General features: G+C 49.1%; 2 protein-coding genes across 2 annotated transcripts; both read right to left on the bottom strand.

Moving 5' to 3' along the window:
• Nucleotides 1-5,942: 5,942 nt before the first annotated feature.
• LOC139837830 (uncharacterized) lies at nucleotides 5,943-18,285 on the bottom strand. Its single transcript, XM_071827124.1, has 8 exons — nucleotides 18,152-18,285; nucleotides 17,987-18,045; nucleotides 7,026-7,233; nucleotides 6,762-6,957; nucleotides 6,460-6,663; nucleotides 6,198-6,374; nucleotides 6,068-6,124; nucleotides 5,943-5,960 (listed from the first exon to the last, which is right to left on the bottom strand). Exons 1-8 carry the CDS (start codon nucleotides 18,283-18,285, stop codon nucleotides 5,943-5,945), a joined length of 1,053 nt encoding a protein of 350 aa, XP_071683225.1.
• LOC139837829 (uncharacterized) lies at nucleotides 17,689-21,505 on the bottom strand. Its single transcript, XM_071827123.1, has 3 exons — nucleotides 21,325-21,505; nucleotides 18,136-19,904; nucleotides 17,689-18,045 (listed from the first exon to the last, which is right to left on the bottom strand). Exons 1-2 carry the CDS (start codon nucleotides 21,503-21,505, stop codon nucleotides 18,493-18,495), a joined length of 1,593 nt encoding a protein of 530 aa, XP_071683224.1. The 3' UTR covers nucleotides 17,689-18,045; nucleotides 18,136-18,492.
• Nucleotides 21,506-26,854: the final 5,349 nt, after the last annotated feature.

Below are 26,854 nucleotides of genomic sequence, written 5' to 3'. Positions count from 1 at the left end.
GAACTCGTGGAAAATTTGTCCCACTTTTTTGTAACTATCAAACTTCCGTAAATCACAGACTGAAACAATCACATATTATCAACTTTCAGGTTTATGGTTTCATTAGATAAGGGGTTTTACAATGACAGACGAATGACAGATTTGCTTCTAGTATAAATATAGGAAGAAATATAGATGCACCAGTGTTGTTCATGATTTGGTCGTCAAGCCTAAAAGAAATCTATACATTTATCAATCTATGTATACACCATGCAAGAAATATGCTCTTGCGTGAACGTGTGAAGCTGCTAACAAACCGTATTGTACTCCGTACTACTACACTGTACCACATGCCTACATTTCTTCTATGCCTTGCTTCCGTGCGTATGCGGCACCCAATACGAGATGCGTCTCTTACAAAGCGTCGTCATCAACAGATTGAAACAAGATCAAATCCATATGGTCGAAGAAATCCTATCCGTGGGCAGTCCATCACTGCTGCACCCGCTTGCTTCCTGGCGCCACTCGTCCAAAGTGTGGTCAATCGCCATAGCCAACTCGCGGTAGTCCAGTTGGTCCAAGAGAGCCTGCTCGTCATTGGACATCGGTAGCTGAACCTGATCGTCCTGCCCATCCATGACATGTTCTTGTGCAACCTCGCAGCTGGTAGCCAAGACAGTTTCACTAGCCGCGCCCATCTCCTCGACAGCCTCGGTGAAGTCGTCGATGTGTTGTATGGCCTTGCGGGCAGATCTCACCTCATAGTCAACATTTCCGGTGGTGGCCGCCGTGGTGATCATGTCCATGGCCTCGTCGATATCGAACGCGAAGTAGATCCTAGCTCTCTCTGCTTGGTGGTGCGGCATGACGTCTTCGGCAGTCGCGGATGCTGCTAGCATCTTAGGGAGGGCCTCCCTAAGCTCAGCCAGGGCGTCCAGCACGACGGTGTTGGTCTCATCCGCCGCGGCCTTGTCAATGGTCTCTCCGAGCACTCGGACGTAAGCGGCGAAGCCAGCCTCGTTGGCGGTTTGCTCATTGTCAGCGTTCTGCACCGCTGCCATCATGTCGACCTCATTCGACAGAACCTTATCGTTGACGTTTTCTTCTTCTTCTTCTTCTTCTTCTTCAACCAAGACAGTTGCCATCTCTGCCATCTCATGGACGACCTCGCGAAGTCCTCGATGTGTTGTATGGCCTTGCGGGCAGATCTCACCTCATAGTCAACATTACCGGTGGCGGCCGCCGTCGCGATCATGTTCATGGCCTCGTCGATGTCGAACGCGAAGTAGATCCTAGCTCTCTCGGCCTGGTGGTGCGGCATGACGTCTTCGGCAGTCGCGGACGCTGCTAGCATCCTAGGGAGCGCCTCGCTGAGCTCGGCCAGGGCGTTCAGCACGTCTTGGTCGGTCTCGTCCGCTGCGGTCTTGTCAATTTTCTCTCTGAGCAATCGGACGTAAGCAGCGAAGCCAGCCTCCTCGATGGTTTGATATGTGACGGCGTTCTGCGCCGCTGCCATGATGTCGACGGCCTTCAAGGTAATCTGATGGTCGACGTATTCTTCTTCAACCTGGCAGCTGGTAGCCAAGGCAGTTTCTTTTGTCGCGGCCGTCGCTGCCATCTTCTCGACGACCTCAGCGAAGCCATGGATGACCTCTCTGGCCTTGTGCGCGGAACTCACCTTCCAGTCAACTTTACCCGTTGCGGCTGCCGCCATGACCATCTCCATGGCGTCGTCGATGTCGAACGCGATGTCGTTCCTGGCACTCTCGGCCTGGTAGTGGTGGTGCTGGACGTCGTCTTGGGCTGTGGCGGACACTGCTAAAACCTTTGGGAGGGCTACAGTGAGCTCCTCCAGGTAGTGCACTCTGTATCTGTCGGCCTCGTCCGCCGCGATCCTGTTGATGGTCTCTCCAAGCTTTCGGACGAAACCGGCGAAGAAGGCAGACAACTCGATGTTGTGGGCGTTCTGCGCCGATGCCATCACGTCGAGAGCTCTTGTGGAAGTGCACGTAGAGAAAGGGCGTGCATGTCGCTATATATAGGCAGAGGCCGCACAGGGAATGTGGTTCCGGACTTCCGGTGAGAGTCGGACATATGAACAGGTACGGTTTTCGTATCGATAGTAACTCTACCCCGGATCGGACTGGCCAGGACACGGTGGCACGAGGACATCTACATGACGCCCTTCTTTGGGCCATACCCGAAACGGATTCAGTACATGCAGTACTCTAGCTGTCTTACCAGGACTAAGATATCCTATCATGGACATGGAGACGACCCACGAAAACTAAGACACTTATTTTTGGATGTCTTAGTTCGTCAGGGGAAGAGCGACCATAGAAAACATTGCATTGGCGTCAGAGTTAGTGCAATACGCAAATATGAGAAAGATGCCAATGTGGTTCGTCCACCTGGATTTGCTGAAAGCGTTTTACAGTGTTAATATTAATTGGGACTGCTTCCTTTGTTCTTGTTAATAGAAGTTTTGATGTGAAAATGGATTAACTGGATAAAGTCTATTCTGCACACTGGATGGGCATGTCTAACATCGTTGAAGTTTTATTAGGTGTTATGCACAAAGTTCGGTGTTAAATGTTGTGCTTCATATTTATATGCCATCATAATTTTTGCCTCAAGTAAAAAAAATGAAAATTTATTTTATCTAAAGGAAAATTTTGGCGAGTGATCATTCAGTTATTTCTGTGTTGGTAATTGTGTGGCACTGAAAATGATTGGGCCACTGAGAAAATAATTAACATGGTGTGATGAAATTTAAGTTGAGGATTCAACTTGAATATTTTGCATAACTAAGCTCCCCTTGTACTAGTAAAAAGATCTAAGGTGTAATCCTGAAAGAAGTTACCTCTAGGTTTTGCCGCCATATTTTTATCAGTGCAAGCTGAAAAACACTAGTAGAAAACAACGCTTTCGTCCAGCACCCCTGAGAGCATTAGTCCCGGTTTAAAAACGTACCGGGACCAGTGGTGAGCATTGGTCCCGGTTCGACTTGTGTAGCGCGACGTCACCCTATGGTCCCGGTTCGTTTGGGTTCTTTGGTTCTGGTTTGTAGTACAAACCAGGACTAAAGAGGTTGCACGTCCTGTTGCAGTCCCTTTAATCTCGGTTCGTATTACAAACCGGGACCAAAGACCTACCCTTTGGTCCCGGTTTGTCTTACCAACCGGGACCAAGTGTCCATCTGCCTACATATACTTTGCCCATGCCCAAATGTGAGCCACACTTAGCCATTTTCCACTTCTTAGCACACAAGAGAGGTGTATGTTGCTTTTCCCTTTTCATATGCACAAGAGGTGTTCGATGAAATGCTTAAGAGCTTTTGTCACTTGAGTTTACACAAAACAAGCCACACTTAACTGTCTTTTTCTTGTTCATCGAGGTTAACAATTTTATCCTTTCATCTATAATTGATGTCAAGGAATACTTCACTACTACAGGTGTTCTCGATGTCGCCATGGTCGCCGTGGTCTGCTCCTGCGCCAACGCAGGCATAGCGTGGGAGGCACGGGCCAGTGCACCTATGCCTGCGTCTGGGTGGCAAGCATCAGCACCACCTCCACCGGAGCAGTTTATCTTCTAGCCACCATGGCCGTGGTCGCCGTTGGTTGTCATCAGCATCGAGGACGCGTAGGTGGCGACAACCAAAACTTAATTAGCTTCGGTTTTAATTTACTTTACCATTTAATAAATTATATTTTCTTCTCATCCCTATATAAATTATGTTTATATATGACATATTATCAAAACAAATAAATGCTTCAAGCAGTTGGGTGAACCCCGATCCAAACAGACCAGTGCCATTTTCTATCCGCCGGTAGTCCTAAGCCGACCAAAACGATATATTTCATGTTCGAAATGGGTCGTCCCGCCGGACTCCTATGCAAATTTTCGACGTTGATGAATTGAATTGAATCAGGCATAGCAGTACGTCCAGAGCGACAGTATATACTCCAATTCGTGTCAGAGAGAATGAGGCTGTTATGTCCTGGACATGATGACTATCTGAATTTTCACGTGTGATTAGGACTATCTGAGTTCTCCGTAAACTCCTGTTCGCAATGTTTAGCACTAAGTTTGGATCAGTGGAATTTGAGCATCTCAAGCGAGGAGATGCCAAAGGTAGGCGCAATTGCGAAGAGAACCCATCGTTGTAGGAGTATTATTTTTCTTTTTTTCTTCTTTTTCTCTTTTGGGCTGTTCCTTGCGCAGAGTATTAATTAAGGGATGAAAACCTATTTTAAGGAGTTTGTAGCCCAGACCTCAAGAGCTCCAAGTTGCCCAGACGTGTGCTGCAAGGGGGCGAGAAAGAGTCGGATAACTCTCCGGAGCACTACAATACGAAACCGTCACTACGGGGACAACCGGCTACACTGACGGCCCCGCACCGTCGGCACAATAAGGTTCACCGTCGGCACAGGCTCTGCCGACGGTCACCGTCGGCGTCTCACCGTCGGCACAGCAGGCGTCGGGGTCTGCGCACGCACCGTCGGCACAGCAGGTCACCGTCGGCACAGTCGTACGCCGATGGCTGGACGGTGGCCGTCGGCCGCCCCATCGTCGGCAGAGCCAACCAGCCGTCACGTCGGCGCCGTCAACGTCCCCAGCTGTGCCGACGGTGTAACCGTCGGCACAGTTTTCCTTTTTTTTCCCAGAACTGCCGGCAAAACGGTGACTATTCGAACTGGAAAAAGCGCGCGCCACCTGGGCCGGCTGTGCCGCCGGTGTCACCGTTGGCACAGACCCTGCCATTTGGCACAGCTATGGGCCTGTGCCGACGGTAACACCGTCGGCACAGCCGGCCCAGTTTTTTTTCTGATTTTGCCCATTTTGGCTCAATTTGCTCAGAAAATCGCACAAAATGCACATATTATAACATTGAATATCCAGTAACATATATAGCACCATATAGCACAAAGATATCACCGTATAGCACCAAATCTCACAAATATAGCATCAAATCTCACAAATAGCACAAATATAGCATACAAGACCATGGTACATACACCGGATCCACTACAAAGATGGAGCGTGTCATCATGTGCTAGTACAATGTAGAAACTATGGTGGTGCACCACCCGAGTGACGATCTAGCTACAGACGATCTAGCTCCGAGTGGGTGAAGTGAGGCCGCTGTATTTCGACGGTGCTCGGGGAGGTAGAACCACGACGAGAGCCACCGGAACCAGAAAAATGCCGAGGTTCGGCAGAAGCACCAGGAGAATGGCGACCGGGGTGCATCGGCGTACCACAAGGAGTGTCGTTCCCGGATTCTCCCAATCCCTACATGTTGGAGGGAGTTAGCAACTTAGCCATGTCACACCAAGTTAGCAACTTAGCCAAGTTAGCAACTTACCGGGGTCAACTGACGCTGACGCTTGTACATGATATAGAACTCCTCCTTGGACGGGAACACTGGCGTCGGCCCCGGATGAGGTGGCTCTGGGAGTGGTTCCTCTCGCACTCCAGACATCATGAACCGAGTGAAACTCTGCAAGAAACGGGAGAGATAGCTCAGATTCAAACATGGGGACTTATGATGTTTTGCAACCATAGAGATTGAAACTTACCGCCATCTGGTTGCTCGTCCACTGGACATAGGCATCTTTCACAAGGTCATGCTCCTTAATCTTCTCGAGATACTCCTCGTAAGCTACTGCATAGGCCTCCTCGAGCTGAGTCTACAATTTCAGAAATAATGCGTCTCATCAACATAGCCATTCAGGAATAAGAGTCAAAACAGAGGATGAAAGTGTGGATGACTTACATCAACCTCTACCCGAGAACGGCATGTAGTCCGCGAGGAGGTAGCGTAGCTGCCGGAGGGGAGGGTAGCCTTGATCTGCGTGAAGTTCCTCTGAGGCTTGAAACCCCCAGCAAGGCAGGCAGGACGTCCATGCGGCTGGCCGGACCCGCCGACATCATCGCCACCTCGTCGACCGGCTCGGTCATAGGGTCCTCCACCTCTGGATGGAGCTTGGCGTACTCCTCGCAAGTATCTTTCCTTGTTCTCTTTGGCCTGGCCGTAGGACCTCTCCCGCGCGGGCCGAGGCTCGTTCGGACGGGGCCTCACCCGCTTCAGGTGCGTCCACGCTTCCATCTCACCAAGTTCCCTCCCGAGCTTCTTCCCCTGCATCACAAAACAAATGTTATGCATATCATCGAAAATCAAAAAATGCAGCTTGTTCCATTTTTATATGTACCAGACGCTCCCGATAGCGATCGGTGCTGCTGCTCCCCGCAGTGTGTGTTCCCTGATTCCCACGGTTGGCCTTGTTCCGGTCGCTCACGGCCTTGAAATCGGGGTTTTCGCCGACCCAATTCTTGACCAACTCCATGAAGGCGGCCCTCTTATTATTATCAGCCCAATGTGGTACAACCTGCAAAATCAAAACTCATTTGAAGAACAAACAATATAGTTGCAAGTTAGCCGCGGTACATAGAATCGCATTGACAATTACTTACCGACATGAAGTCATCTATCGTCATAGCCGGGGCGAGTCCCTGCACAATCTCAGGCTTTGTGTACCTTACGCCCTGCTCAGCATAGAAGTGGCCGATGCACGTGATCCTCTGGTTGTACCACTGCTGCCGTGTCAACTTCCGACACATGTTACGGAGCACCACGTCCGCCCTCTCCTTATGCTCAGTCGCCACCCTATAATTGCGCTGCAATCAAGCATAACAGAAAGTATGAGAGGCATGAGTTATCACGGTGGGGTTATCAACTACATATGAACGAAACCCAAAGAGTATGCATTACGTACCCAAAACTTCTTGATCACGGCGTCGGCGGCGGAAGTAAAGCCAGGGTAAGGCGCTATCTCAAAGTCTTCCCAAGTGTAGGCTAGCTTGGACTCGCCCCCAAGGACCGGAGTGTACATCCCCGGCCAGTACTTCCTAATAGCAGCTCCAATCAGACTCCCTGGCACGCGGACATTCTTCCCCGTGTATGTGAAATTCCTGCACAATTATCAAACATTAGAAAATGCTAAGTGTCATAACGAAAATGAAATCACCTTACTACTTACTCTATCTTTCCTGGGACAAGGAGCCACTTCTCATCCTCCGTAGCAGGTTCCTTACTCTCATCGGGAACCTGCGCTTCCCCACGAATCCGCAACTTCTTCGGAGCCATCTCCGTCGAAGCCTCCTCGTCCCTAGACTCCTCCTCCTCCTCCCTAGTGTCCTCCTCCTCCTCCCTAGTGTCCTCCTCCTCATCCATAGACTGTGAAGCCACTGAGCCAGAAGCAGAGGGAATGTCAGCTAGAAGGAGCTGTGCATTCCCCCCTCGTCCTCCCCCTCGTCCTCCAGCTCGTCCTCCCCCTCGTCCTCCAGCTCGTCCTCCAGCTCGTCCTCCCCCTCGTCCTCCCCGTCCTCCGTCTGCGTCTTCGTAACGCCGGGTGGGAACAATGGGTCTTCCACTCCGTCTGGAAGCACCCGGCCCTGGCTTCCGCTGATGCATCTGATCAAGCAAGGAGCTCGATGATGCCTTCCGTCCGCTCATATTGGGCAATTACCTGCATAAGAAAAGAGAAAATAATTAATAAGCATGTTGAAAATGAGTAAACACTAAGCATAATGACAAATATAGGTACTAAGCATAATGAAAAATGTAGGTATTAAGCATAATGACAAATGTATGTATTAAGCATAATGATAATGTAGGTACTAAGCATAATGACAAATGTATGTATTAAGCATAATGATAATGTAGGTACTAAGCATAAAAGACCCTCACCATTCATCACCACTCTCATCTCTAGGCATTGGGTTCTCAGCCTCACTATCAAAATCAGTATCATATGAGTATTCATCGTCGGCATTGGGTTCCGGTTGAGTCTCGACAATGTTGTCTTTGTTCGCATGGCGCTTGGTGAGCATAGCTATGTCCTTCAGGTCCACCACGGTCTCACCACGCATTTGTACATCGTTGTGGAGATCCTGAAGACCTATGTCTATTTGAAGAGCCCCGAACTGCTCTTCCTCTTGATAGAAAATTCCCTCATATGTTACCGGGTCAATGTTGTTGTAATCGTCCTCGGAGGGGATGGGTAGCTTAGAGCATCTCCACTCGTCCCCCCGAGGAGGCCCCCGGCGAGCGTTTTTTCCATCCGGACGGCGGCCCGCCGCGCCCCGGTTCCTCGTTTTCGTCCGGATTTGGGCCTAAATTCATCCGGCGATCCCCCGCCCCCGGCCCCCTGGAGCTCTCGGGACTCGGACGAGTGAAAAGCGGGGAAGGGCCCGATCTGTCGGTGACTCGACGCACGAACCCCACCGCCACGTCGCTCAAAATCTCCCCCACCCCTCGTATCTCTCTCGCCGCCGGCACCACCCCGCCGGCTTGTTGCCCAGATTGCGCCGCCACTCCTTCCCCACCTGCCTATATTCCGCCGTGTTTGGACGACGGCCTATCTGGCTGCTCTTCCGCCGGCCTGTTTTCCGGCCTGCTTGCTCGTCGTCGCTCGCGGCTCGGGTTGCCTCGACCACGCCCGTCAGGTGTTCGTCCATTTGCCTCGCCGGCCATGGACTCGGACGAAGAGGAGGAGCAGATGTTCGTCGAGCTTATGCAAGAAGAGATGGCAGCAGCCGCCCAAGACGACGAGCACATGATGATCCTTGGTTGCTTGGCAAGCATGTACGCCGGACTGGCAACTCGTCGGCGTGGTGGGTCGGCACGAGGTCGCCGGAAGTGCAAGCCGAGACAGCGAATGGAGGGCTACTGCATGTTGTACGCCGACTACTTCGCCGACAATCCATTGCACGGTGAGACTGCTTTTCCAGCGCGTCGTTTCAGGATGAGCAGAAAGCTATTTCGCAAATTGTGTATGCCATCCGCCACTTTGATCCCTACTTCAGATGCAAGGCGGATTGCACCGGTTTGGTTGGATTTTCGTCACTCAGAAGTGCACAGTGGCTATGAGGATGTCACGTATGGAGCTCCCGGTGATACTGCGGATGACTATCTTCGGATGGCGGAGTCCACCGCCCTTGATTGTTTCTACCGGTTCTCGGGGGCCGTCATAGCAGTGTTCGGGGACTATTTCTTGAGATCACCCACTGTCGAAGACACTCGTAGGATCCTTGCAACAAATGAAGCTAGAGGTTTTCCAGGGATGCTTGGAAGCATTGACTGCATGCATTGGCAATGGAAGAACTATCCGTTTGCGTGGCAGGGAATGTACAAGGGTCACAAAAAAGGCTGCACTGTGATACTTGAAGCAGTGGCTACCCATGATCTATGGATTTGGCACTCTTTCTTTGGTATGCCTGGATCCAACAATGACATCAACGTCCTAAACTGCTCCCCGGTCTTTTCCAAGCTTGTTGAGGGTCATGCTCCCCCGGTGGACTATGTGATCAATGGTCGGCACTACAACAAAGGATACTACCTTGCAGACGGTATCTATCCAAAGTGGGCAACATTTGTGAAGACGATCTCCAACCCTAGCACCCCCAAACTTTGCGAGTTTGTCAAGAAACAAGAAGCTTGCCGAAAAGACGTCGAGCGAGCATTTGGTGTCCTACAGCAGAGATTTGCTGTCGTCCGGTTCCCCGCTATGACTTGGTCCAAAGATCAGATGTGGGAGGTGATGAACTGCTGTGTGTGCCTACACAACATGATTATTGAAGATGAGCGAAAGCATCCGGTTCCTCTGGCTGAGCAAGAAGCACCATATGAGAGAGAGGGTCCTCTTGCACAGCCTAATCACCAGGTGCCTCCATCATGGGCCGCCTTCATTGCTATGCGCCAGGAGATTCGAGACTCTACAATGCACCAGCTGCTGCAAGATGATCTGGTGGAGCACATATGGAGGCTCCGAGGCAACGCCAACGCCGACGCCAACTAGTCTGTCTTAATTTGTTTGAAAAATTGTGAAATTTGTGTGCTTCATTTGTTTCAGCACTTGTTAAACATTGTACTGTTATCGCCGAATTTGTTTCAGCAATTTTCGTCCTCTTGTTTGCCGAACTTGTTAAATTTTATGTTGAATTTGTTTGAAATATGTCAAATGGTCGAGGTTGGGGGTTTCCTGCCGGGGGGACGGCTGGAACTTCGGCGCTCCCCACGCCAAAACTTCATCCAATCTGGACGAAAATTTCGCCGGATTTGGGCGTGGGGAGCGCCAACGAGTGGGGATGCTCTTACCATGTGGCGATACCTGGAACACGACTTCCCAGCCCATGAGTTCCTCATTCTGACATGGGTAGGACAAATAATAAACTTGCTTGGTTTGGTGAGCCACAACATAGACGTCGGATCCGCTGTAGGTGGTTGTAGGCCTAACTTCAACTAAACCAATGGAGGGGGTGCTTCTCATTCCACCGCGTGGGTCAAACCAGTGGCATTTGAACACAAAGAGCTTGAGTTCTATGTTTGCGTTGTTGAACGTCAACTCGTATACCTTTTGTAACCTTCCATGGTAATCAAGATCATCGGCTCCGCGGGTGTAGACCCCAGTATTTATTGTTTTTGCATTAGGCCGGTTCTTCTGGTGAAACTCCGTATGGAAGCGATACCCATTTACATCATACTTCTCATGCGTATGGATTCTACGGTTAAAACCCTGGGAAACGCATCTCAACTCATCTGTCATCTCAACGTTGGGATCAGCTCCCTACAAGTTCAGTTCAGATTATTTTGTGCATTAGTTACGTGTAATAAGACAAGTCACGGATTGCAAAGTAAGAGGAACATTTGAGAAATTACTTTTTCATGGAACCAGTTCACGAAGCTTTTATTTAAGGGCGGGGCACCCTCTTTCAGAAGAGTGTACCACTGCGTGGGAGTGGGACCATTTCTTCCTGACCACATTTCATCATGGAATTGGCTGAAAGGAGAAAATACGTATTAGACCAAAACCAAGTTACTGGTTGCAAAGTAATTGGTTCATCATTTTATCTCATGAAATCGACCACTTCCTCCATGTTCATAAGCACGTAAAGCATTATGCAATCCTTCTCTTCTGGCGAAATGTTCTCCACTTTTGAGGCACCGGCCTTGCCACCGGGATATTTGAAGAGCAAGAGCTTTGGGTCACGGTTGGGCTCATCGGAATTGTACCGAGCGACCGGGTTATGCTTAGTGGGCACATCATTGGCATAGTACATTGTCGTGGCGTCTGCCATCTCATGGAGGAGAGTTGCCTCAGCTATGCATGCTTCAATCTTATTTTTGTTTCCACATTTGTACCGAATATATTTGAACTCCCTCTCAATACAAAACTGCCAACGATACTGCACCGGTCCCCCCAAGAGTGCCTCGTTGGCGAGATGCACGATGAGATGTAACATCGGAGTGAAGAAGCCTGGGGGAATATCATCTCTAACTTGCATAGCATGTCCGGCACTTGCTGCTGCAGCTTCTCAATCACCTCGGTACATATCTGCTTAGCACAGACTGCATGCGGAAAAAATGGCTCACCTCCGCAAGCACTCGCCAGACATGATCGGGGAGATACCCTCGAAGCATCACTGGCATCAGCCGCTCAATCCATATATGATAGTCGTGACTCTTGAGCCCGTTTATTTTTCCTGTAGCAAGATTGACTCCCTTACTCATATTCGAACAATAACCATCGTGGAACATCACGTCATATTTGAGCCACGTAAATGCCTCCTTCTTGTCGGCGCTTATCAAGACAAGATTTGGCATGCGGCTTTAACCAACCTTTTCGATTGCCCTCAGGAGGCTGCATGTGTAGAGCCACCCTGTCACATATCTCCTCAATATCGACTCTAGCTGAAACATTATCCCTTGACTTGCCTGGTATGTTGCAGCAGGTGTTAAGGAATGCCTCCCCACAATTCTTTCGGTGTGCATCATATCGATATTATGGGGAAGTTCAAGGTCCTTGTAATACTCGAGCTCATATGCCTGCTATGTGAGTCCAGTTGTGCGTTTTACCATATCCCTCAAATTGGTGGCCGGGTTCCTTACTAGGTTGGAGAGCACGTAGCTCAGCATCAACAGTTGCACCATTGAACTTTGGTATTTCTTTATGTTCAAGCACAACTACGCCTTTCGTGAAGTTTTTCTTGTCAGATCTGAACCGATGCCCTGGACTGAGGAACTTGCGGTGTTTGTCAAATGCAACATATTTGTGTCCAGCTTTTAGGTGCCTGAATTCTAGTTCGTGCCTGCACACTGGGCATGGAAACTTACCAGCTGTACTATGCCCACAGAATAGGGCGTGCCGGGTAGGTCATGCATCGAATAGTGGAACCAAACTTTCATGATGAAGTTTCTCTTTGATACTCGGTCGTATGTCAATGTACCGTGATGCCACGAGTGGTGCAAATCATCCACAAGTGGTTGCATTAAGACACTCAATTTCTTCCCTGGATATTCAGGCCCTGGAAGGATCATCGACAAGAATATGTTCTTCCTTTGCATTACGACTCCGGGAGGGAGATTGAGCGGAATAACAAACACGGGCCAGCAGCTGTACGCGGCAGTCGACATACCATATGGGTTGAATCCATCGGTTGCTATCGCAATTCTAACATTCCAAGCCTCACTTGCCTCATTTGGGTGCTTTTCATCGAAGTGCTTCCATGATTGACCATCAGATGGATGTACCATGGGTACCCGTTTCTTCTCGTCTTGCAATCTTATCCCGGTCTTATGCCATGTCATCTGCTTGGCAGTCTCCTCGAACATGTAAAGCCGCTGGATTCTTTTGATGAATGGGAGATAACGAAGAATCTTTATGGCTACTTTTGTCTGCCTCTTCTGACCATTGCCTACATCTACCTCATGATACCTAGAGTGACCACACTTGGCACAAGATTTGTCATCCGCATAGTCTTTCCAAAACAAAAGGCAAAGTTTTGGACAGACATCATATGTTACATAATCCATTTTCAATGCTTTCAAGATTTTCTTCGTTTCGTACATGGTCTTGGGCAAGCAATGACCTTCAGGCAACATGTTACCTACTGTGCTCAGAGTCTTTTCAAAGGATGCTCGAGTACTCTCAAACATGCACTTGTCGGCTAGCAACTGCGTGATGCCATCAAGTTGACACATTTTTGCACCCGGGTATAGAGGCCTCCTAGCTGAGGCCATCATATCAATGAAGGCCCTCGCGGTTGGCTCAGGTTCCTCCTCTGGAAGTTCCTCCGGTTGTGGCGGTCTCTCCGGTTCAGGCGGTTCCTCCGGTTCAGACTGTTCGTCCCATGGTAACTCTGGCATGTCAGCATCCCGAAGATCATCTAGCAAGTTTAAGATGCCATCGTTCTCATTGCCATCGATCCGCTGCCGCATCACCTCACCTCTATCACGTTCGTGCCGAGAAAAGTCGACCGGCGGGTCGTAGTCACGCATATACCCATTCCACCAAAGGTGTTTAGTCATCTCTAGAATATCCTTAGGATGACGCCTCCTGCAGACATTGCAAGGGCAACGGGGACGAATAATCCCCTTCGAACCACGAGCTAACTCCTTCACTAACAAATCGGTCTTCCATTTCCATTCATCTGTCACTTGAGTCGAACTAACACGGCCACTGTACATCCACTCATTATCAGCCATCCTGCTTTATTGCGTGACAAACAACAAATAGTAGCATGAAATTGAATGCATCATATTTTTATTTTTCTACCGGCGAAAACGCGTGCATCAACCTACATCTCTACTAGGTGGGCTCCTAGCAGCCCCGGACCCGTAGTTGGGCACGTTCTCCACGTTACGCTCGGGTGCGAGACAGAATTTCGCAGCACCTCCCCGCTGCTCTCCCGATACACGTCTCGGCAAAAAGCCGAGAGGATGTGCATCCGGAGAACAACAGGGAGGCGCTGACGAAATCCTGTCTCGCACCCGAGCAGAACATGGAAAACGTACCCAACTACGGGTCCGGCGACTGTCCCGTAAATGCCACAAGCGTTACGGTTCAAAATATGCTGACCACTAATGCATATTTATCCGCGTAACGCTATGGACGGGAATTGACACCTAGGTTACGCGATTTGACGGAGAAATTAAATCTAGTGACATAAAAAATGCGAAGGGGGAGTCGGCAATTCAGCTCACCCTCGGCTGTAGAGGAAGTAGTCGAACAACCGGCGATGTCGACGGCCGTAGAGATGCGCCGCAAGATCCGGGATCGTCAAGCGTGATGCTCACTATGGGACCTAGTTAAAATAATAAAAGTTTGTCAATGCAAATTCATCGCTAAATAGATTTCAATTTCAATTTCAATTAGCATTTCAATTAGCATTTCAATTTCAATTCATTTAGCATTTCAATTTTATTTTCAATTAGCATTTCAATTTCATTTTCATTTTCAATTAGCATTTCAATTTCAGTTAGCATTTCAATTAGCATTTCAATTAGCATTTCAATTTCATTTTCCATTTCAATTTACCCTAACTAGCTAACTAGCTATTAACTACTCAATAACTAACTACTAAATAGATACAAAAATAAAAAGCAAAAAAGAAAAATTACCATCAAGCCGGAGGCGAGGGGGCCGGGGCGAGGCAGGGGCAGCGGAGGCGAGGGGACCGGGGCGAGCGTCGGCCGGTGGTGGCGGAGCAAGAGGAGGGCGTGGCAGTGGGCGGCGGCGGGCAGGGGCGGCGGAGGCGAGGGGGCCGGGGCGAAGCAGCTGCGGAGGCGAGGTGGCCGGGGCGAGGCAGGGGCGGCGGAGGAGAGGGGGCCGGGGCGAGGGGGCCGGGAGGGACGGCGGCGGGTGGTGGCGGCGGGTGGCGGCGGCGGGTGGTGGTCGATCCGAGGGGGCCGGGGCGAGGCAGGGGCGGCGGAGGCGAGGGGGCCAGAGGGACGGCGGCGGGTGGCGGCGGGTGGCGGCAGCGGGTGGCGGCGGCGGGTGGCGGCGGCGGCGGCGCGGGTCGTGTGGGCGTGGGCGCGGGCGCGGGCGTGGAGAAGAGATGGGCTCGGTGGCCCGCGCGCTGTGTGGAGGCCACTGTTAAGTGGCCTGGCTGTGCCGACGGCCCAGTTGTGCCGACGGTGACCGTCGGCACAATTATTTTTTTTTCTTTTTTTTTAATTTTTTTAAATAAAAATTGTAACTATTTATTCCAAATAATAAGAACAGAATAGATCATCTCAAATACTAACACTAACACTAATCTTAACCCTAACCCTAAACCCTATTTACTCCCTAAGTGTAGAACCCCTGTCCGAGAAGCCGGGCACACCCGTGAGGGGTAGCATTGGATATAGAACCATCTCAAATCACTTTTGTGCATGCCATGTGGACACACACAACTTTTGGGGCCATTCCCTAGGTCCGATGCTCGATTTCTCGACGAAACCCTAGTTCTGTTGACCGCGCCGTCTACCCCTTTGACTGCATCCCATCGGGGTTCCCCCGGTGGGCGTATGCCTACGTTTGAGCTTGGTTAGGTCATAGGTACATGTGGAAACAAGGATCATCCCATATGATCCCAAGGTTCTCTCCGGTTCACCTCCAAGGGAGTTCCCCCCTATACATGCAGAATCTGCCTAAGTGTAGGAACCCCCTGTCCGAGAAGCCGGGCAAACCCGGAGGGGGTAGCATTGGATATAGAACCATCTCAAATCACTTTTGTGCATGTCATGTGGACACACACAACTTTTGGGGCCTTAGCCGTCAATCTCGCCTGGTCAGTAGCAGCATGCTGCCGGGCAACGAGGACCTCTTCCAAAGACGGGCTCCTCCATTGAAGTTGCGCGGCGTCGCCCATCTCTCGCTCTCAGCAGCAACAGCAAGTTCCTCCGCAGCTACAGCCTCCTCCTCCTCCCTCTGTATCTAGTATCTACACCATTCAGAAAAATGTGTTTCAACCTTGCGAAAAAAAAGTGTTTCAAAACTAATTATTTTGATTATCCCCACCATTGATTGATTATCTGTGACAATTGGCTACGAATCTTTTCATATATTGAAAACAATGTTCCAAAATTATTGTTCTAACAAGGAACCATCAGTACAAAATTATCCTTATAAAACGGAAACCATTGGTATAAAATTTCAGTTTGGATAAGCACCAGATTTAGTACAAAATGTTTAACTTGGATTAGTACAAAATCACACTTTTGACTATCTACACCACTAATTAATAAAAGATGTTTCTTTTTTTTCTATATGCACAACTGATACAAAAATTGTGTCTAAAACTTGGTTTTATAATTTGATTATTTAGACTACCTCCACCATTAATCAGTGCAAAATCGAAGTTTATAATATCTCCGCCGTTGATTATTTCTAACAGCTGCTAATGGATCTTTCCATATATTAAAATTAAGGTTATAACAATGAACCATTAGTACAAATTGTCACGCTGCTAACTATATGTGTCTGTGAGAAACTGCACGCAAAGCAACTGCATTTAGAATTACATCGGTGGTGGTCCAAGCCCAAGGCATGGTCGACGACATAAGATCGAGGGGAGGGCCTCTAGAACGGCCTCCGAGCCCAGGGCATGGCCGAGGCTGAGGTCGGCGAAAAAGGCGTGGGGGACGAGGCCAGACCACTTCACCACCACCACCCCCGTCACCACTGCCGTTCCCTTCACCATCATCATCACCCGAGTTCGGTGCCATCGACCTCTTTGGGTTCAAGTTCGGCATCACCATCCACTTGGGAATGGACTAGGATAGGCTACGCCTCCCATAGAAGTTCGCGTCGGTGGTCGATGGGCAAGAGCCCCATGAGTTCGCACTGCGGTTGCCCGGCCTATGGCCGATGAAGGTGTTGTTCGATCGCGTCCGCTAGATGTACCGCCACACCAACTGGAGGCAGTTCGCCGCTTGCACGCTAATCAAGTTGGACACTTCCTTATCTTCAAGTTCGATGGCCGCGACATTTTAACCGTCAAGCTCTTTGACGAGTTCATGTGCCGCCGCTACTACCACTCTGATGAGGATAACTAGGTTGGGGCAAAATAAAGGCGATAGGGTCTATTACTATATTTTTACTAATTTCTTGTTTATTACATCAATTTGCTCGAAGCAAATTATTCCAAAACTATGTATGCAAGTTGGATGAATGTAGCCAAAAAAATTCAAATGTTTAGAAATTTAGGTCGGACCGTGGCTACACCATTGAACGCACTGACTTGTAGGTAGGGGTGCAAACTGATCGGATTTATGTCAGATAGTGCCCTTCCCATTTCCGTTTCCATATTTTCAAAACGAATATGAATGCAGATGTTAGTGAACACGAATTCGGAGCAGATGCTAATCGAATACGAATTTGAATCAGATGTTTTCTCAATTCGGAACGGATGCAAACATAAGAAAACAATAGACCCATGTTTTATAATGAGTCAACTATAGAATGTTAGAGACATAAACATACTGATATAGTTTATAATAGTTTCAAGTTGAATCACATAAAAGAACATTTGACTGAATTGTTAGTTTCTCTAGGTTAGGTAATTGGCATATTGGGGTCGAATTACGGAAATTGTCTAACATAATGTTATTCAGATACGGATGTATCCATTTTCATATCCATATTTTCTTCAAAATTTAATATCATATTTGTATTTGTTTTTTTAAAACAGATTCAGATATTTTATCCATATTGGCTGATGTCCAAATTCGAATATTACCACTTTCATTTATATTTTCTGAATACAAATATCAAATACTAATATGGACCATCCACTGCCGGTTCCACTCCTACTTCCAGGTCAGACCCCGCGACCTATCGCACCGGTCCTCATCGGCGAGGCTTGTCGCGTCGTCAGTCTCTCCACGTTCCCGATACACTTTTTGACTAGCTCTGACACCTCCCCATTTACTACCACCAGTGACCAGCACAAATCAAACCAACCCATTGATACTTGAGCTGAGGGAGGCTGCGGGTAGGCGACGCAGGTGTCGGAGGCGTCAAGAAGAACAAGATGAAGGCTGCCGGCGCCACCGTCGACCAGGAGGGTCTCGACTGCACCCTCTGCCTTGACCTCCTAAGGCCTCCGGTCTTCCAGGTCTCATGCCATATAGTTGAGGACGCGCTCCATGATGTAGCAGCGCTAGGCAGCGGACCGGTCGCTTTCTGGGAGCTTGTTGCAGCAAGGCGAGCAAATGGAATTCCCCTTAGAACACTGAAATGTATCATACAAAAAAAAAATGTAGATCTGATAGCTAGTGTTATGTACAATAAAAAAAATGAAGTGTACTAGTTTACTTAGTACCTGGAAAATGGGAGACCTGAGGGGGTTGGAGCAGATGGAGCAGTCAAATACCTCCATCCCCATGGTGACATTATGCATCTTACCACCGCTCTTTCCATCTTGGCAACCAACTCCTTTACTCTTGTTGTCGGAGTTGACTGATACCTCCATCACCACCAAAGCGCCGTGACGTACTATAGACTATAGTACCTGTTATGGTGCTGCTAGGGTTTGGGAGGGAGAGAGAGAGAGGGCTGCGAGGGCGCGAGAAGGCCGGCCGGGCAAGAGGGAAGGGATTTCCTTCTTAATTCTTGCTTGATTAGATTGATACATCTCCTCTCCATATATAGAGAGGTTTACTTGACTCCCAAGCAAGGCTTACTTGACCCCTAAGCAAATCATAAAACTAACAGGCCCAACGTACTCTAACACTACACCCCACCTGGACATGCAGCTCGTCCTCGAGCTGCAACCGAAACAAACCATGACTCGACGCAACACAATCCTAACACCTAAAAATGAGCCTTTTACATCTCGGCTTGTTTTATTACTCTCAACCTGAAATAGACTGGGACGCTTTATTGTTGACCCCTGAAAATAAAGTGGACACCATTCGCCCGTCGGACGTGCACCTGTACAGCCACCTGGATCCCATGGAAACCAGCGGGACAAAAGGAGCCCGCGCGGCGGGCGGCGGCGGAATGCAGTGGTGCTACGCAGTGCGCTCCTGTCGGTGACACCATGCCTTCTCCCTGCCGGATGACTGTCGATGGCGCAGACTTTGAGGTCGCTGCCCGCGGGAAAAACAACATGTCCGCCGCCCGTGGGGCAAACCGCACGCCCAAGATCCCCGACGCAGCGGACGAGATCGAGGTCCGTTGCGCAACGAAGCGCAACTTGGAGGAGCTGCAGCTGCAGATCACGCATCTCCCGCACACGCCGACGCACTAGGAGGCCGCGCGCAGCAGCCTGCAGCCTCACCGCCGCCGACACGTGGCGGATAGCGATCCAAGCCGGAAGCGGTGACGGCGACGGAGGGAAACAGACCTGGTGGAAGGGCATCCCGGGCGGTGTCGATGTAGAGCCTGGGGCCAAGGTCGCTCCCACACCGCCGAAAGGCAGGGACGGCGTCGGTGGCGGCAGCAGCCGCTGCTGCGGTGTTGGTCGCGACGACAACTGCTGCTGTTGTTGCAGCTGCCCACCGAACGGCAGGGATAGCGTCGGTGAGGACAGCAGCTGCAGTGGTGGCGTTGGTGGCGGCGGCAGCTGCTGTTGCTGCTGTAGCGTCCCGGTGGGGAAGAAGGCGGCCGGCTGCTGGAGAAGAGGGACCCCGGCGCCGAGGTAGGGCTCGGCCCGGAGATGGTGGATAGCGGCAGCGGGGACTGCAGCAGCCCGGCGTTGGGTGGCGGCGACGACAGCAGCAGCGTCGGCTGCAGCGGCCCGGCGATCGCGGCGGAGGCCGCCTGGTGCGTCGGCTGCCACGGCAGCAGCGCCGCCGGCAGCGGCGGCCCGTAGGGACCGGCCAGGAAGAGGCGGATCTCCTGGACAGCAGTGGTGAGATCGCGGAGGGCTGCGGTGATCTCCGCCGGGGAGAGAATGGCGGGGACGTCGGAGTGCGGCGGCGGCGGGTGGGAAGAACTCGGTGGAGGGCTGGACATGATCGAACCCGGGAATACCAAATGTTATGGTGCTGCTAGGGTTTGGGAGGGAGAGAGAGAGAGGGCTGCGAGGGCGCGAGAAGGCCGGCCGGGGGCCTTTTGCCCACGGCCGGGCAAGAGGGAAGGGATTTCCTTCTTAATTCTTGCTTGATTAGATTGATACATCTCCTCTCCATATATAGAGAGGTTTACTTGACTCCCAAGCAAGGCTTACTTGACCCCTAAGCAAATCATAAAACTAACGGGCCCAACGTACTCTAACAGTACCCCTGCTCCACAAAAATGTATACATACTGAGTTAGTGCCTACAACAGGAGCACCTTTGTTTCAGACTTCCACTACTCATAACAAAGTAGTTTCAAAGAAGAATCTATTCTTTTTCCTCAAGAAGACACGAAGCTGTTATTTGTTCAATCACTGTATAGACGAAACATGAACTTAATTTTAACAACCGAGAGCTTGCATGAAATTTACATACCAGAGTCGTATAAGTGACATGTGCTAATGTACATGCCACCCAACGTTCCTAGAAACCTCAATTTGTAGTACTAACTAATTTTTCTATAAGCACAGAATTACCCTGTGGGTAACGTTGGTATTGGACAAATATGCCCTGTACCAATATGTTGACGATTAAACCATCTTAAAGAATAGTTAGTTCCAATTAACATATCCTGATATTCCAATCCACTCACAAACAAGTTTTTGGAACCCCCTCTTCCTAGCTTTCCCCTTTCCAGCTGGAAGAAATACTCCATATGTTTCCATTTGAATCCATTCTACTTCATTAGGTTTACGAAAACTCAATAACAAACTGATAATTTCAATTTGCAACAGTAAATAAGTTCAATGCTACAACAGCCTGTCTGGCCCCATCGATTTTTGTACCAACTACTAGTGATGGTGCGTCCACGGATGCGTCATGTAAACCAAAGGATCATCATTTATTTGTTGAACTTAAGGTACAGTTTGTTGCAGACGATTTTGGGAATTCCTACAACAATAGTAGGATAAATGCATCTGAAGGGCAGAGCGGCATCGCAGACAAATCATCACCAGAGTTGCATGCGTACATTTAGCATACTACAATAATTTCAGATTCTACACGTGCGAAGGCAGGACAAACGGATCACCATTTTTCTTAGTCATTTTCTCTGACTACAAACCACAAGAATCATTGTACAAGATCCTCTTACGCGAAGCTAAACCAGATAGAATACATAGAGATAGTGTGGGATCAAACCATGGAGGCAAATCCGCAAACACGTCTACTGCATGCTAAGCAAGTGGCAAATAAACTGGCCGGATATAAGGAGAAGCAATTCAGCGAACACGTGAACTGCAGATCAAGCGACTACGTAATGAAGGGAGGGGCGAATGCACGAAGAGCGGTTTAATCCACCGACCCGATCGATGCTGATGCAGCGCGGTGGCGCCAGAGCCTCTTCGACGGAGCAGATGAACAAAATGCTACGGAGGCGAGCCGAGTGCGCCGCGTGGTCGGCTCAAGCAAGGAGGACGGGGAGGAGCCGAGGAGGGAAGCGAGACTCACCGAGACACGGGCTGCAGACGAAGCCGGGGGAAGGTGCGCACGGTAGGGGAGAGGCGGCGGCCGGCGTCTGCGAGGAGGAGAGCAGCAACCGCGAGCTGCGAGCGAAATCCTCGGGTGTCCTGCGGCGCCGGAAGCTCTTTGTGGGCTTACCACCAGTTATGGGCCAAGCCAGTACGAGCATGTATGAAACCCAAACTCCTGTTGTGACTTTGTGACTGACCACCTTAGAAAACATTTACCTACAAAAACCTTCTAAAATAATCTGGTTGTTTTTTTCGAAAATAAGAATTGCCACAATTTGTGATTAAAAGTTTAAACCAGTCACCATTTCTTCGTTTCTATAAAATTGTAGAAATTTGTGATAAATGTTGTTAATTATTATTATGTGGGTATTCTTCTGTTCCTTTGATACGTTAAAACTAGGAAGGTACCTATCGTTCGCCTTCATCTCCAAAAAATGTGCCGACGAAGGAACAAAGCATTGCCATCTAGTACACACGAGTTGTCAACTTTTGCAATCACCACCGCACAAAAAGATTCAACAATGGTAGCTCTAGCCTATTCACTGACTAGCCAACAACTTCTAAAAAAGCACACATTGTATCTCAATGGAGAAAGAATATGTTCACCTCATAGTTACACATGAGTCGCGCGCCACCGTGGCTCGTGTGCATGAGGTGACAAGGTTCGTGCATGCCAGATTGCAAGTGGTCGACATTTCGACAAGCTTGTCCTCTAGAGCCTTTGCAAGTGGTCGACATTTCGATAATGTGCTTTTCCTTTCTTTCTTTCTTTCTTTCTTTCTTTCTTTCTTTCTTTCTTTCTTTCTTTCTTTCCCTTTTCCATCTGGTTTGTCCTCTCGAGTCTTTGCATTTATCTAGTATTCATTATTCATCTTGTGTAGTCACAACGGCTAGGCTATAGCCTTTAACCACAACTCAACAAGCATGTCTGGAGGTAGCAAGTTTTCCGGGGTAGGCAACATGCACGGATCTGACGTCTACATGCCCCAGCCTAGGTGTGGCCTTGCTTCGGCTGTTGAGTTAGATCTTCCCGAGCGCGCACGTTGGGTATTCATGTGCAATGCTGGTGTTCCTGGTTGGAGATGGGACACCGCGCATTTGTCTAAGTTTTGTGTCTGATACTCCTTCTCAGCCACATCACGGTTTCGGTCGACTCCAGGCCATGGATGGCGCCTTGGTGAAAGCTCTGGTTGGGTAGTGTGACCACCACTGGTGATGGAGACGTGCCGGCCCCCTTCTTCAAGGTATTCCCTTGAAACACATATTGTCTGGCTTGTTGGTCTGCATCTCCTCCTTGTCTTATTTTCATGTTGTCTCAATGTGGAAGTTTTCTCTGCATTAGTCGTGAAGTATTCCGGTGTGCCATGGGCGACGCTGGTGGTTTCTTCTCAATGACGGTCGCCAGTGTCTGATAGTTGGTCGGTGACATGTTTGAGGTGTGAGGATGGTGTTTTGGGGCCTGTGCGAAAGCCCTGCACAACCAAGGATTATGCCACAATGACGACAACGTTTTCACCACCGTTCTCCTCCTTGGAGGCATCCTGTGAAGGCCCTGCCTTCAAACTTCTGCATTATGTGTGGCTCTTGTCCGTGCTTTGGGGTCCCGATGGCAGCAACTGCGGTGCGAGTGAGGTATGCCAATTTGGAACTTATCGATGTCATCCCCAAGCAAAAGAAGATGTGGACCTCCCGGATTGATTCAAGCGGTATCTTTGCTTGTTCTTTCCATTTGTACTCTTGTGTTCTTTGATGCGCTTGTAACATGTTGCCGGTAACCCAACACGTGTGTGTTGCAATTCTCCTAGCCGGTTGATGGCTTTGTTAAGTCAAAGCTAGGCTAACTTCGAGCCATTCGTCTAATGCATTAGGCCATATACTTCTATATCATGTCTTTTAGGTCTTGTAAATATTAGCAGTTTATTCTACATGTTTGGTCAAACTATATGCTGTTTGACTTTAGAAAAAAAATTATAGGCTATCTTTTCTGGAATGGAGGTAGTATTTGATAGACGCAAAATGTTCTTTTGTGTGCCCTAGGGGGCATTGTCATATTTTGAGAGCTACCCTTTGGAATATATATACATGTCATATCACGATGAACATCCATGAATTTGTTTCAGAGAAAATCAACATTTTGAAGTTCACAAAGAAGAGAGGAAATATAAGTTGCATGGTGAACACCGCATGACAGGAATTTTGCTGAAGAAAGACAGATTTGGTTCTAGTAGAAATATAGCAACAGAAATATGCATCAGTACGTACCGTGTTGGATACATGATGATTCTGGCGTCAAGCTTACAAAAGTACAAAATCAACACAAGAGTTTGTTCACCTCTTGCAACGTTGGAAGCTGCTAACAAATTAAGTATATTAAAAATACTACTTCTACCACATGTCTACATCTCTTCAATGACTAGCTTCACCCGACAAGAGATGCATGCATCTCTTACAAAGCGTCATCAACCGATTGAAAGAAGATCAAATCCATGTCATCGAGGAAACCCTTTTCGTGGGTGGTGGATCGCTGCTGCACCCGGCCGCTTCCTGGCGCCACTCATCCAGAGCCTGGTCAATCGCCAGAGCCAACTCTTGGAAGTCCAGTTCGTCCAAGAAAGCCTGCTCGTCACGGTGGAAAAAAGGGCTTTGGTCGCGGTTGGCAACTGCCATTAGTCGCGGTGGCGCAACCGCGACCAAAGCTGCGCGACTAAAGGCCCCCCCCTTTAGTCGCGGTTCCTTACGAACCGCGACTAAAGGCCCGTCCACGTGGGCCGCAGGCGAGCGCCAGGGCGGAGGACCTTTAGTCGCGGTTCTTCTGGCCAGCCGCGACTAAAGGCCTCCGCAGGGTTTAGGGTTTTAGCCCCCCTCCCCCTAAATCTGGTTTCTTTTTAATTTGTATTATTTTATTTCTTTTGGGTTTTAATTTTGAAGGAGTTTCACATATTCTACGGTACTGTATACATACATGCATATGAATGTACAATTTCAAACAAATTTGAAATTAGAACCAAAAAGAATTCAAGAGGAATATACAATATATATTCAATATCGGATCACCATATACAATATATATTCAATATCGGATGACCATATACAATTTTGAACAAGTTAGTTACAAATTCTGGTGCATATAAAGTTCTACGTCATCGTAATAGTGTTCTCCTTTAGGATCGATGACTTCCCTCGCCAACCATCCAGCTAGTTCCTCTTGAAGTGGTCGGAAGCGAGCTTCTGGACTAAGCGTCTTCCGGAGGTTATTCCTCAGGATGTTGTTCTCACACGTCTGGTCCCGCTCATTGCAGTATCTCCGGATCCTCTCACAAACAGAGTATCCACATAGATTGGTCCCCGGTGGCTGAGTATCCCCAGTCGTCCGCACTGCCATTTTAAAAGATAGCTCTTTTTTGAATTCACCGACCTTGGTATCTACGAACCGTCTCCAAACCCTACGAGGCAAAGAAAATTAAATAAACAAGAGAGTTATTAATTAGTTACTTGATATTAGGAAATGATGAACGAAATAGGCCGATCGATATAGAGCGCAAATGAATGAAAATAATTACTTTTGCAACATTTTTCTCATGTCGCCCCAAAGCGCCGGATCCATATTCAGAGAGTCGTGGACGAGAACTGAGGAGGTCTGAACTTTAATTACCATAAGAATCCTGTGGAACCTGCGGACACGATACATGCACAGTCATGCATAACTCATCGATTAGCCACATACCATGCATGGAGTAAACAAAAGAGAATGTGCTCAAGACAGAAACACTCACCCAAAATGGTAAGGAAATAGAATATCACTTTTCTGTTGCTGTTTTCTAATAAACCGCCACAGTCATCCTCCACGTCGGCGGGGTGGTGTTCTAACACATGTGAATTAACGATGTGTGGGTCAATGAACCCAACATCATGGATGTTCCTTATTCGCATTTCCCGCTTCTTCATTCTGCATAATAGCGTACACAACAAGATAGTTAGGACAGTGCAGGCAATGAACGAGATGGGGTAGAAATTAATAAATCACTTACAGAACGTAGCAACTGATGATAGATTTGTCGAGGTCGCGCAGATTGAACAGCTGGAACAATTCACTCAGAGGAATTTGTACCCAGTAATGTTTGAAGTGATGCTCATATCTAACTTCCGCATAGATATAGTCTTTGGCGTTTTTATGTTTTATGTAACCCTTGTACCAATTTAGCAGACCTAGCATTTGTCGAGGTAGATCCCCTTCTGCGCAGGCTCGACGAGAGGGCCATTCTTCACATATGTAAATACTACGTCCTTCATTGGCGCCTCATCAAGGCCTAGCAAAGGCACGAAGAGTGATACCTAACTCGGCCGCTTGTTCTCTCGGCACTCGTTACGGTCAATCCATGTGCTGCCGCAGCTGCTACGATATCGGGGCATCCGGATCGGCGGCTTGCACTATGAGCGGGGCGATCGATTGTTTACTTTGTTCCCCGAGCTGGGCAACTTCTTTCCCCCTTTCTAATTTTGACTCGGCCTCGTCCTTCACGGCTTTCTTCTCCGCCAACTCTTTCCTGTTCTTGAACGCGAGTGCTTGCCTACGAAGTTCACGTAAATAGTCGTCGTGCAGATTCTTCGCGGCTTGGGACGGTGTGTTCAAAAATGACTTAGCCCACTGCTTTTCCTTGTCGAATATACCGGCTTGGGCTCGCCCTCTATTTTCCTCTTGACGCTCGCCTTCCATTTCTCTAAATCAGCAGCCGCCCGCCTCGACTTCCTCGGCACTACTTTCCCAAGGCCTCGTGGGGAGAGGCTTCAGTGATACCTCCGGTACCTTTGTTTTCTTAGGTACGTAAGGGTCCGGGTTAATAACCCAGGACTGCTTCTGCTTCTTCGCCGGAGGTGGATTGGGGGGCGGTACCGGTGTCTGATCACCCGCCGGACGAGGACTGGGGGGCGGCGGCGTGGGCTGACGTGAATGAGGTGTATTAGGTGAAGCACCACCGCCACCGTCACCGCCACCGCCACCGTCACCGCCACCGCCACCGCCACCGTCACCGCCACCGCCACCACCACCACCGTACGGGGTGGACTTGTTGGCGCCTCGCCCGGAAACTTGATAAATTTCTTCTGCCATAGAATGAATCGGCGCTTGACATCTCCAAGTCTTTTCACCCCTTCAGGTGTAGCAATGTAAATGTCAATGTTCTCAAACCCTTGGACTATCTCCTCCACCGTCACACGAGCATAGCCATCTTGAATGGGGTTGTTGTGGTGGAGTGCTCCAGGTGGTAAAGCACTGCCGATGGCTACCTTCATGGACATGTTCCCGATAGGATAATACAGATGACATGCTTTCATCTCCTTTATATCGTCCACGGGGTAGCGAGGAGGCTCCGGTGCAGTAATTTCGACCACCAGAGGCTCCGGTGCAGTAATTTCTATCGTCGGTGCACCAGCCGGTGAGGCCTCCGTGGAAGCCACGCTGCTTCTTCTCTGCTGGCTTCCGAGATCCATTGGATGATCTTCATGCGTCC

This window comes from Lolium perenne, chromosome 3, assembly GCF_019359855.2.
Source record: "Lolium perenne isolate Kyuss_39 chromosome 3, Kyuss_2.0, whole genome shotgun sequence".
Lineage (NCBI taxonomy): Eukaryota > Viridiplantae > Streptophyta > Magnoliopsida > Poales > Poaceae > Lolium > Lolium perenne.
The sequence above is the reverse complement of the archived record's forward strand: the minus strand, read 5'-3'. Positions and strand labels throughout refer to the sequence as shown.